Source organism: Phaethon aethereus (assembly GCF_964289735.1).
Source record: "Phaethon aethereus genome assembly, chromosome: 26".
Lineage (NCBI taxonomy): Eukaryota > Metazoa > Chordata > Aves > Phaethontiformes > Phaethontidae > Phaethon > Phaethon aethereus.
The window spans coordinates 3291269-3303630 of record NC_138602.1 but is presented as its reverse complement, the minus strand read 5'-3'; the positions used below and the strand labels follow the sequence as shown (position 1 = coordinate 3303630).

General features: G+C 42.2%; 1 protein-coding gene across 3 annotated transcripts in view; it reads right to left on the bottom strand.

Annotated features, from left to right (window-relative positions):
* The window catches only part of KDM4B (lysine demethylase 4B), a gene marked incomplete at both ends in the record, with an annotated part of 79223 nt that overhangs the window by 18544 nt on the left and 48317 nt on the right, over window positions 1–12362 (bottom strand). Inside the window, 3 exons of one of the 3 annotated variants that reach the window (XM_082011027.1) lie at window positions 2467–2587; window positions 3697–4232; window positions 10154–10323. In XM_082011027.1, the coding sequence (XP_081867153.1) occupies window positions 2467–2587; window positions 3697–4232; window positions 10154–10323 (827 nt within the window). The remainder of the gene's footprint in view (window positions 1–2466; window positions 2588–3696; window positions 4233–10153; window positions 10324–12362) is intronic. The other 2 variants (XM_082011028.1, XM_082011029.1) reach the window with 2 other exon arrangements.

Sequence of the window (12362 nt, the reverse complement as noted above, 5' to 3'; positions counted from 1 at the left end):
GGGGGTCCAAGTTTCTTATAATTCCTTATTAAGGAATTCTGAGGCACTATAAGTGTTAAAGAAATTTTCCATGCAAGACTAAGTGTAAACCACTCACCGCACTGTCAATCTGCAAAGCTCCGGCCAGGGGAACTCAAAAACATCTTAGTGGAACATTATTCCCCAAAGCTCAGTACATTAAACCAAATTGTTCACTGCTTCCCTGTTAGTTACTGGAAATACGCAGTTAATGTTCTGCTCTCAACAAGTCTAAGTCTCCTCCCCATTTCTACCTCCCTTTTAAGATTTTCAGACTCTTAGGTTACCAGGAATGATAAAAGGAACTTGTAGTAAAATACTAATGCCTAAGTTTACATCTCAGATTCTAAATGTTCACCCCAACTAATATGATATCTATTTTCCAGACAACGTGGGGAATTTTATTGTCTTTAATTAACCAATCCTTTTTTGAGATGACGAACGATATCTGTGTATCTCTGTCATGCTTCAAATGAAGGTTACTTCCTAAAAAGTGTCTTTGCTTTCTTACTATATTTTTATCTCAGACTAAAACTGGTGTCCGTAGGCTAACAATAATTGCTAATACCATCGCCTTTTCCACAGCTCTACATAGGATTCTGCTGGAAAGGGAGACAAGTAGGAACAGCCTTGCCAGCGGGCGAGTTAGGCTTCCCTTCCTAGAGGAAGACACTGCTCGTGCCAGGAGCCGACTGCCAGCTCAGCGTCTATCAGACCAGAGCTGGCCCCCAGAACAAAACAGATTTACAAAGACATGTTCTACAGTCTTAACTTCAGCTACACGTGCTTACGTGTCCGCGCCTCGTATAAGGCACAAACAAAATTTAAAAAGACCAGTGAGCTCGGGTATGCAGATCAATACTTTCAAGATGTCTTAACTTTCAAAGCAGAACTCAACCCTCACCTTTTGACGGTATCAAGCACCTTTAACAACATTCTAAGACGTAAGCCAAAAACCAAACCACATGTTCTATCCAAATTTTAGTCACGGCACATCAGGAGACAGGGAAGGATTTATGCTACCAGTGACATCAATGAAACTAGTGTCATAATCCAGACTGACAGACAGAGAAAAAAGGAAATTCCTGTTGCATGTTATCATCACCGTCACTCATCCCAGGATGGATTCTAGGTGAGACAGGGAACAGCTCCTACATTTCAAGCAAGTTACAGACAAGTAGAAAAGGCTAACAATTTGTCTCAGCTGAATCTTAGTGGAGCATATGCACTCCCTTAATTCACATGCTCACTCTTCCTCACTGCAGCCTCCAGATCATCCTTACAGATTAGCCCCAAAAAGCAAGGAGTGCAGAGAGCTGCTTCTACTCCCTGGCAGGGAAGAGAAGAATCTGTTTGATCAGATTTTGCCCAACAGTGCTGGAAATCAGTCCCCAAGAAACGGCAGCTTTAACAGAAAGTTGCTCCCGAGTCAGACAGCACAGTCCCTGTACACCATCCAAAAAGTCAAAACAGCGAAAAGAATCTGTCTAACGAGGGTCCTTTGGCACAGAGTTTGTTGCAAGGTCTCACACCAAAAGATAACTTAGTCTCAACTGCCTTTCAATGCTTCACATTACACACATGCCAGACATCAAACGCATCACCCTTGGTAAGCAAATGGAGCTACGGGGGTAGGGGATATCCCCTTCCGACACAAAGCTTCTCTAAAATCAGTGGGTATATTCTCTGAAGGAAAGTGAACAGGAAGGACGTTGTCCTTCTGAATATAAAGTTCTAAGTAAAAAAATAGGGACTGCCAACTACACCTTCACGTACCTGCCCCAGCACGCAAAACCTTCTTACTGCGGACTTTTCCGAGTAGTTTATAATGTGAGCAAGACTCACAAGTGGTGAATTACACCACACAAGAGAAGTGAGAGGTAAGAGTCTTTTTTTTTTTTTTCCCCTCTAGACTGTTATGGCATTCAGAGTGACTGGAATGTGGGAAAAGTGTACAGCTAAGCACTGGGAGACTTTCTAATTCTCATTTCCAGATCTGCCAAGAAAAGTTGGACCCCAACATTTGTGTGAATTAAAAAGCCAACCAAAGAGTTAGAATTAACTTTCCCTACACACATAACAGCAGACCTAACCTCCACCACCCTGCGAGGTGAACAGATCTCGTTTTAATGCAATACCTAAGGAGGTGCTTTTACTTTAATGATGTTATTTTCTGTGAACATGTTTTTCCCCCTTTGCCTAAAATGCTGCCTCATTCTGCAGCCAGCAAAATATTTTTCTGGAGAGCAAAAAGGGTGGGAGGTGAGAAGGGACACCTCCCACAGATGAATTTTGTTTCCAGCTGGGTTATCAAAATGGGAACATACTGCATTTTCTATCAGTTACGTGTAACACAAAAAGTTTCAGGCCCTCCAGTTATGTTAATGGCTTCAGCAATTTTTCAGATCAGACATGACACACACACATTCTTAATGCTAGTGCACTCACCCTCATCACTCGAGGTCTCCTGTTTAACCACCGACAATGGGGAGCGCGTTGGTGGTTTGCCCAGCGGATGACGACGACTCTTCTTTATCTCCATCTTCATTTTTGAAAAAGCAGAGGCAGTCTGTAACAAACAGAAGCAGCTAGCTGGGAACCCCAAAATATCTCGGCAAGCAAGGGAGAGTACAGGACAAGAGAGGCAGAATCCTTGTCTTTATAAAGAGTTCTCAAATTTACACAGCAAATTTTTCACTGCCTTTTGGCTGGAATCAACAAAGCCTCCCAAGCCAATTACTGCAGTAGATAAAGCCAACGCTATCTCTTAGGATGTCGGGTAAAGGTAAACTACAGTGTTTTCTTAAAACCAGAACAGCCTCAGAACAGCTTCAAGCCTGCCAATTCCACTAGCTTATGAAAAGTCTGGTCAATCATATAAACAGCTAGGAACTCTAGCACAAAAATTATGTACAGGGCACATAGGATCAGAAACATTTTACTAGAACATTATGGTGCATTTTAGGACAAGCATATTTATATTGTACTGTACTCACTGCCCCATGTACCATCCAACATTGTAAATACTCAAAGCATTCTCGGACTTGCTGCTAATTACTGAATGTTTTCTTCTTTCTCTTTTGGAAACTGTCCTAAGGAAAGCACTCTCCAAGGAAAAGAGATGCCCGAGACAGATTACATGCCATGAACTGTATTGTCCATGAAAAAGTTTTCTGCCAACTTTTCCAATTCTAAATGTCATGATGGAAAAGATCCCCAGGCAACACTATATAGCAGGCCAACGGCTGGAAGCATAAAGCGCATGCTATCAGCTGGAGAATTATCAAAATGTTGGTGCAAAGTTCCCCTTGGGATCGTTTGGTTTTACCACTCTCAAAACAGTTGCTCTGCAGCAGCCATTTGCTTGTGCTGGGTCTTCCTGCCTAGTGCTGGGGATGATCGTTTCGGTATTATCTGTACTATTAGTAGCAGAAAAGAGATTCTCTATTTTCTCTTTTGAAGGCAATAACAAGTTTGATTAATCAGCCAGCATCGATGCAACGATGGACTGAACTACGGTCTGAACTGTGAGAAAATAATCAATCTCTCCTTGTAAAAGCACCCTGTGGCTCTCCAACATGGGACTACTCCACTGGAGGCTCAGGCACAATTCAGGACTCCCCTCACGCCAAGTTTAGTCCTCAACTTTTGCTTAAAACTGGCAAACCTTATAGTCACCTCCTCGGTCATGCATACCTGTAAATCACTGACTTCCATAGCAAGCTCTGTACTTTCTGCTTCCACACTCTCCTCCTCCTTCACAGGGATCTCCATAGGGACCGTCTGTTCCCGCCAGCTTGGACTCTTTTGGGTGGCAAACTGCTCAAACGCCTGCTGGCAGGACATGCGCTCCTTGTCAAACACCACCTTTTTGGTCCGTGGAACCACGTAAAGCATGGGAATGATCGGCCGCGGTTTAAAGTCTTCCTCCTCAACCGGTGCCTCCGAGGGCTGGATAACGTTCAGGGGAGCTGGGGGCAAGCTCTTTTCTGCCGTGGACGCCGTGGGCGCTGCGGCGGGTGCCGACGGCCGCGCTGCCGGCACCTCCTCCCCGGCCAGCTGCTGCTGGGGCGCAGGCGGTGGTGGCAGCGGCGGCGGCTGCTGCTGCAGAGGAGGCTGAGGGGCTTGCAGATGGTGCTGGTGCTGATGGAAAAGGTGCTTCCTCTTCCTCTCGCTTTTTACTTTCGGAGGACGGGCCTTTACTTTGCAGTCACCTGTTTCAATAGGCAACATTTAGCTTCTTATGCCAAGATTTGTGGGCATTTAATATTTTTCTCCTTTCATCACAAAGCTCCACGTTGGGCTAACACATGACATCATGGTATTATTTTTCCCTTCAAACAGGCAGGCTGAAAGCTGTAGACGTTGTCAGCTGCACCTCAGCACCGACTTGCAGAAGCCCACTTTAGAAGTAAAAGACTTGCGTCATTCCTATGGACTATTTAATTCTCGACTGGAGCAGAAAGGCTGCCAAAATGAATGCTGCCTGGAGGGAAAATATCTAAACCTCTAAGACACCGGACAGTGTGCCAGAAAACATATACTGTATTACATTAGCTGTGACTCTGTATTTCAAGTTTTCTGTATCGGCAGTCTCCAAAGTGGGGTGTGAAAAACCCTGAGGTTTTTTTTCCACTGGGGTACAAGAAGAAAATAGTTTTGTACCATTAACAAATAAAATCAAATATATTTTTAAGATAGTATTTTATCTTTATCTCATCCTTTTTAAGTTTTCTGGGTTTTGTGCATGTTTTATAACATACATAATATATCAGCACAGTAATATGTACAGATTTTATAAATAAATATACATATCTCGGGAGGCGTGCTCAAAATTTTTTTGCTGGTGGAGGGGTGCAATCAAGAAAGTTTGGAGACCACCATTTTATATCACTGGTTTGCTCTAACCTCCGGACCACCTCCATTTACCGCTCCCTCTTTTTGCAAGCATAGCTCTTATCTGAGTATTACTGCGTGTCAATGCCTTCAACAGCCCTAGGAAATGAAGAATTAAACAAAGATACCTGAATCATTATTACCAAAAGATGTCTACTGTAAAGTCCTTTTAAAACATGCCTTTAAAGCATAAATCAAGTACAGCGTTGAACTAAGCCTGTTACAGACACCATGCTAGGGCCGGTTACTGAGATATCCTTTCCTAACACTCGCTCCCTTCGACCTTGTTTCTCCCAGCTTAGCGTCATGCGTCTTGTCTGCATAGCACCGCGGGTCTCTTACAGGGCTGTGACAACAGAAACACTTCTCGAACAGATAGACATCTCAATATTTTTACCAGAAGCAGTAATGACCCATGAAAGTCTTCCCCACCTATCTTCCCAATATAGCTCTGGTAAAGGATTCACACACTTTGATTTTACAGCAGCAATTAAAATTCCTACTGGCCACTGAGCCAGCGTCTCTAGGTTAGGACAGGAGATGCCTTCACATTTTGCCTTATTCCATCTAAAATGATATATGTTTCCCTTCGCCCAACTCCTCCCTCACTTCATGAACAAAGTTATCAGTTCACTAAAAGGAAAGTAAATAATAGATGCTCCACAGAAAGATGCCGGTGCTCAATTTATTTCGTAAGAGATTGTTTTTCACCTGCCGATGCGATGACTAGATGACTCTGCTGCAGAAGGTCATTTTCGCACTAACAGGATGGGGCGGAGGGCTGACGACATTTAAGACAGAGAAAGACTATTCACCCTAATAAGGATGCTTCACCAAGCCCAACCTACTCGGACTCCTCCACTAAGGACCAAACCAAAGTCGACCACCCAAACCTCATAAATGGAAAATCAGATAAACCATCACACGATAACGAGGTATCTGCGGGAGGAAGGGTTTGAAAAGAGACGGTGAATAATCCCACAGGAAGATAAAGTGCTAAAATCCTTGCTGAAATCTTCTAGGGGATACCTCAACCTCAACAGTGCCCAGAAGTCTGGTCTAATGACTTTATTTACGCTAATTTATAAAAATGGGAACAAGTCCAGCCCAAATAGTTATTGTTGTTGCACTTGTGTAGGCAGTCCCTCAGATAAACTGGTTTGCTTTATCATAGAGAAAGGAATATTGAATTTCCTCAGAGAAACAAATATATTGAACGAAAGGCAAATTGGATTTTTTCCCCAGTTGCACAAAACTGGATCATATTTACTCTGTATACGCTCGGAGAATTCTCTACCCAACAACAAAACAAATGCCATTCACCAGCTTTATTGACTTCTAAATGGGTAATTTGACAGCAGCTGGCACGTAGAACTTTGTTTAAAAGTTTCTGTATTAAGATGAACAAACTAGTTTGCAAGTGAATCTATAAAATCAGAAGCCAGGAAAAAGGTATGATAAAATGCAAAGTCCCTCTCTGGCTATCATGAATACTTCTAGAAAGCAAAGGGATCTTTATGCATAAATCAATGCAGTAGGTTAACCGAGGAACACCTATCAGCCGTCCTTCCGCTGAAGAAGAAAGGCACAAGTAGCAGAGCTCGTACCCATGGAAAACTGCAGCTGACAGTGGTTTTTCAAAGTGTGAAAACTTGTCTAGAGATAATTTGCAATACTATAGGGAGTTCATTAAAGCTGCAGGTATACAATACCTCTGAGGGGAAGAGGTGCTGGTGGAGAAACCAAACCACTTACCTAGGACCGTATATAGCTTTGGACAATGAGATCATGAAAAGTTGTGTAAGAGTATGGACTTCATCTGCTAGGGCAACATTCTCTGGTACCGGGCAAAGACAATTAGAGATGGACTTCAGCCTCAGTAATTTAACCACAACTTTAAATAATTTGTACTGTCAACAGCTCAGAAAGCTACTGTAAATTAGACGTATTAATCTAGCAGAAGCACACAGATAAGATGAAACTGAACATGGGAGAAAACAGTCTAATACAGCACTGCGTCCTTCAAGAAGATGCCCGTGCTGGTGTAATGGTTGCACTCAAGGGTTTTTCTTCAATCCACGTGGGAGACTGTGTGGTAGATCAAGTAACCACAAAGACTATTCCACCGTTCCAGGTTCCTCCTAAACACCGAGTTCACGTTTTCACTTAAACAGCATTACTTGCTTCTAGGAAGAGAATACTGCCCTAAAGCAATCCCTACACGTCCAGTGTTTATATCCTGTACATCATCTATGGCTAACAGAGTATGTGAACATGACTGATCCAAGAGCAGAAAGTAGAAGTGGTAGGAAAACACCTTCTACTTGCTTCGACGGGTTGTGTCTGCTCAGTTCTTGTCAGAACTTCATACTGCACATGCTACAAATATGTACATGGCCACCGCAACTGCTAGCAGATTTCTGAAAAGGCTCTATTTTTTCTACATGATGGTAGAAAAGTCCAGAAAGCCTCCACGACAAACTCTTGCTATGGTATTGTTTCATGATAGTCCTTCCATCACATCAAACAGTCTCATCTCTTAATGATTTTACGTTGCCAGCTTAAGCAACACTAGAGAAAAAACAGCAAGAGACCACCACTACTTGGCAGCTGGCCAGTTCTTGAGATCTTGACTGAAGTAAAATCCTCACGTAGCGAATGGTCATCTAAAATTCAGTTATGCCCCAATTTGCCATCGCATACAGATAACAGCAGAAAAGTTCTCAGTTCTGGTTCATTGGCATCTCGATCACAGTATTGCTTCATGTAATTACGTACTTAGTTTACAACTGCAGCACTCAAGAGGACATGTGGGAATGGCATTTAATGAAACGTGGAGGAAAACAACACACAACTATTTTGCAGCTAGGCATCTCACTGCTTCTTCTCACATGAGAAAAAGAAGAATCCTCCTGTAAGATACACGGTTTGCAGCCCAGGTCTGCAGGACTCTGACAGGCACAGCATGGCAGGTAACACCTGCTGACTCATAGGATGTATTTAGCACATCCAGAGAAAAGCAGAGCTTAAAGACTCTCCTTTTTAATTCCAAGTCCCAAGACAACCTGCTAAGAATTCTAAACGCATTAATAGCAACATAATAAATTATAAATATAAAGCTGAGTCATAAAAACACCTTAAGGTATCCGGGTCAGAAATTCTGAAAACCTCAAGTTATTAATACTCATCTAGTCCAAATAACCAACATGAAGCATAAGACCTACTTTGAAACTACCAATGACTACTCTGAAATCTTTCTTCCTCCTTTCCAAGGTCATCTTTTCTGGTGTTAAGTAGAAAATCAAGTCAAATTAAATCCAGAGGAAAAGAAAAAGTAAGTGAAGGTGAGGGGAAGTTAAACTGCCACGAGCAGAGCCATCCGAACAGACACTATTTTCTTTTTCAAGATGAAACTGTAAGACACTTGTGAGAGGTAATGCAGACAGCAGGATGTAGAAAACTAGAGAATCCAGGGGTATTTAATTGCTGTATTGCATTAAGAAACTTGTATACTTGCTAACAGCCACAGAGCACCAGACCCCTCAGAAACCGCAAGGCAAATAGTCTAGTTCTAGCGATGCTTTCTGCAACGGTGCTGAAAATAAGTTCTTTCCCTCCTGTGCTAACAGTTAAAGAGCTCTTAACATGTAGTCTAAGTGTATGATTTGGAACTTATTCGGCTAGAACAGAGTCTTTATTGTTCCTCTGCCGTTCTAAGGATCTCGGATCTCTCCTTGTCACTTCTCTCTCGTCTCTGAAGGGATATCAACATTTTCAGGCCATTTATTACAAGCATCAACTGTGAAACTTGTACAAGAGCTAAAAGCGTACAATTTAACACACTGCTGACACTTTCAAGCTTAGGGCAATAGGAATTAGCTATCTGTGCTGTGCTACTCCTGCTCTGTACAACAATGATTTTCAAATTCCTTATTTTCCATGAAAAGAGAAAATACACTGTCTAGCTAAGAGACTCTGGAACTGAACAAAGACCTCAATTCTTTTCCCAGAGCTTCCACAGATTTCCTTTAAAATCATTATCAAAGTCCTCCAAACAGTTTGCAGCGTCAGTTTTCTCCAAATGCTAAACAAACACTGGCTATATACAATATATGAAAATAAACTTGCGTTTATGAAATGCTCAAGAGTGCCTCAAAGAGGGAGTGCATCATAGGGACATCAACTACTTAACCACGCACATTAGGGGAAAAAAAACAACTTACCCCCAGCAAGAATTGCAACCTTTCATACACAGCCAAGAAAAATAAGAAGTATCACAAAAAAAGCCTCCGGCAAGACGGCTGAGGTCAAGCCTTTGGACTGATCATACGTATTAGGAACATGCCACACAAAAAACAGAAACCAAGACATTCTCTGGTTTTGCAACAGACCTTCAACTATATTTTGCTTTAAGTCGTGGTGTATTCCAACAAACAGCTTCAAAGAATTTACAGACGCTGTTCCTTACAGGAGGACCATAGTATTAAAAAATATTAGGTCCACTGTACAGATGTGGCAATGAGCAGCGAAAGGTTAAGTGACTTATCAAAGGCTGCACATAAATTTAGCCACAGCTTTGTGGAAAACAGCTCTGTTTTCTTCAGCTCCTATTCCTCTTTGCTTTCTGCTAAACAGTTTGGCATCTGCGCTTTTACGCATAAAGGACTGGGAGTTGTCATGGACTGGTATTAACTTCAGCCAGGCAAAGCAAGCTGAAAAGCTTCCCTCCTACAGCTAGACTTGAAGAACAGAAAACCTGCAACTTGCGCTCATGCAGCAGCTGCAGATCTCGCACAAGCTAAGGCTGACTTTTTTCACAGTCTCTGTAAGAAATGGGGAGGAAGGGAGGGAAAGGGGAAAGATTAATTGCACAAGGGAGTGCACAAATCATTCCTTTTCAGAGTGGGACACAAAATATATTTATTTGTTTCTCTATGAAATATTTAAAAATATTCCTCCCATAATATATATTTTTACAATCCTATAATAGTTTTGGCAGAAATTTCAAGCCCTGCCAAGAAAGCTATTTGGACTGAATCCTTAAGAGAGGGAAAAATCAATTGCTGCTGTAAACGATGGTGTATTTCAGTGAGCATAGATTTAATATTGGGAAAGACTCCACTGATCTTTCAACAGAAATAAACAACAGCAGACAAGTTATTTACAAATGTGTTTTAGAGAGATAGCTTGCCCCAGTTCTTCACTGAAGTGATCCGCCAGCAGTGAGCTGGGCTCTCACCTTCTCCCTCAATCACTTTGCTTCTCTCCTCTTCCTCTAGATCTGGCCCTCTTTTCAGCTCCTCTTTTACTTTCACATCTTCCAAGGCAGTTTCAATAGCCATGACATCCCCAAGAGACTTCTGATCCTCTGTTTTATGTCTTCGGGGTTGACTTCTTTTTCTGTGAGACCTAGAAGTACAGAAGTGTGATTTGACATAAAAGAACAGCCTTCAATATAGAAAATGATCACTGACTTAAAAAGCTGAATACAAAACAAAAGGATCTTCTTTGGAGAGAAAACACGAGGTAGCTAACAACAGCTACAGGGCAAAACAGATATCTGAAAGGAAACAGATGAACCTCGCATAACACATCATTTAAGATCCATTCCCAGCAGCCATTAATTGCCCAGGTTTCTTGAAGATCTTCTTCCCACCATTACTAACATAAGCTCACAAGTTGCAGTTAAAATTATTTTAATTGTATTTTAAATCTATTTTGCCTGTATTCCAAGCTACAGATAAAAACTTGTTATAAATCTTTGTTTCACCCTCTGCCTCCATTCCATCATTTCTTGTCATTCTGTATGTGCTTCCCTTCCCAGCAAACTGCTGGAAGCCTGCAAAGCATCATCTTCCAGCTCTGAAACACTACCCAGCACCGCCAGTTTCTAAAAACACAGTATAATGAGTGATTATAGCATAATCTATAGGCAGCCTATGATTTTTCGCTGGTAATAATTCACAGGGTCAAGGCCTATGAAGAAGTCTACTAAAAAAATGCATATTAATATCATCAGACTAATACTAACAAGCCAATAGCGATGCTGTTCTTTCTAAAAAGTCAACATCACTAAGGTGTTACAGCAGCCACAACGCAAAGACAAACACAAATTCAGAAGTCAGGATAATGCGTTTTGGTTAGGAACCGCGGACCACAGAGCCACTCGCTCGCTCCCCACTTCCCCAGTGGGACAGCGAGGAAAAACAGGAAGAACAAGAGCCAGAAAACTTGCAGGTCGAGACAAAGACAGTTTAATAGGTGAATGAAAGAGGAAGAATAAAAATAGAAATAAGCAAAGGAAATCCACTCACCATCTCCCACTGGCAAACCAATGCCCAGCCAGTCTCCAGACAGCATCCACCTTGGAAGCCAACCCCTCCCTTCTTTCTCTACCCCGGTTTTTATCGTTCAGCGTAATGTTTTACGGTACAGAATATTTCTTTGGCCACTCTGGGTCAGCTGTCCCAGCTGTGTCCCCTCCCAATCTCTTGCCTACGCCCAGCCTAGTCACTGGGCAGAGTGGGAAAAGGATAAAGCCTTGAGACTGCACAAGCATTCAGCTATAGCCAAAACATCGGTGCCTTATCAGCACTGTTGGAGCCACAAATCCCAAACACAGCCCCACGGGCTGCTATGAAGAAAGTTAACTCCATCCCAGCCAGACATAGCACAATATTTTTACAGGATCTACCAAATGGCTGCTTGAATGTTGGGTTTAAGTCTAGCACACTCTCAAAAGAGACTGATTCAGAGACCTGCAATTTTGATGCCATTTTTAGCACGTAGAGATGATTTTTTTGAAAGCAGAATCCTCCATACGGGCTCCCTCTTCCAGGCCCTTTTATCTACCATTGTGTAACAAACTGTAAAACGCAATCACACTGCATTCGTTGGCCCAAAACTCTAAAAAAGCTGAAATTCAGCTTCCCATTAGATTTGGAGTACAATGAACTTAATCAGGTAACCAACAAGGAAGGAAGAAAAAAATTCAACCTGAGATGAATGATTAACAGAAAAGAAAGTTGATCCATATGCACAGTAATTTATAATTGGCAGACTCTCACCATATGGTGGCCCTCCAAGTATAGATGTTAACTTCACACCTGCAAGACATTCAGTAGCAGGAACACAGAGCTGAACCCACAAGGGTCAACTTCTCTCCTCACCCATATTCTAAGCACACACCACCTTCTCTGTCAGGGAAAAGCAAGGTGGGAGGAGGACATAAACCTGTAAGACTTTTCCGTTGCAGCTGGAACTTTCCACAGTTGGTGAAGAAAGCCCTGGAGTAGAATCAAGGGTTACAGGCTATTTTTAGTAGCGTGGGTTTTACTCCCCTGGTGTAGAAACGCCAGGCAAAAATTAAATCACAAAGCTTTCTACTCACAGTAGATAGAAAAGATCTCTTTGCAAAAGTGCTCTTCTCATTCTGAAGTTGTGGGAAA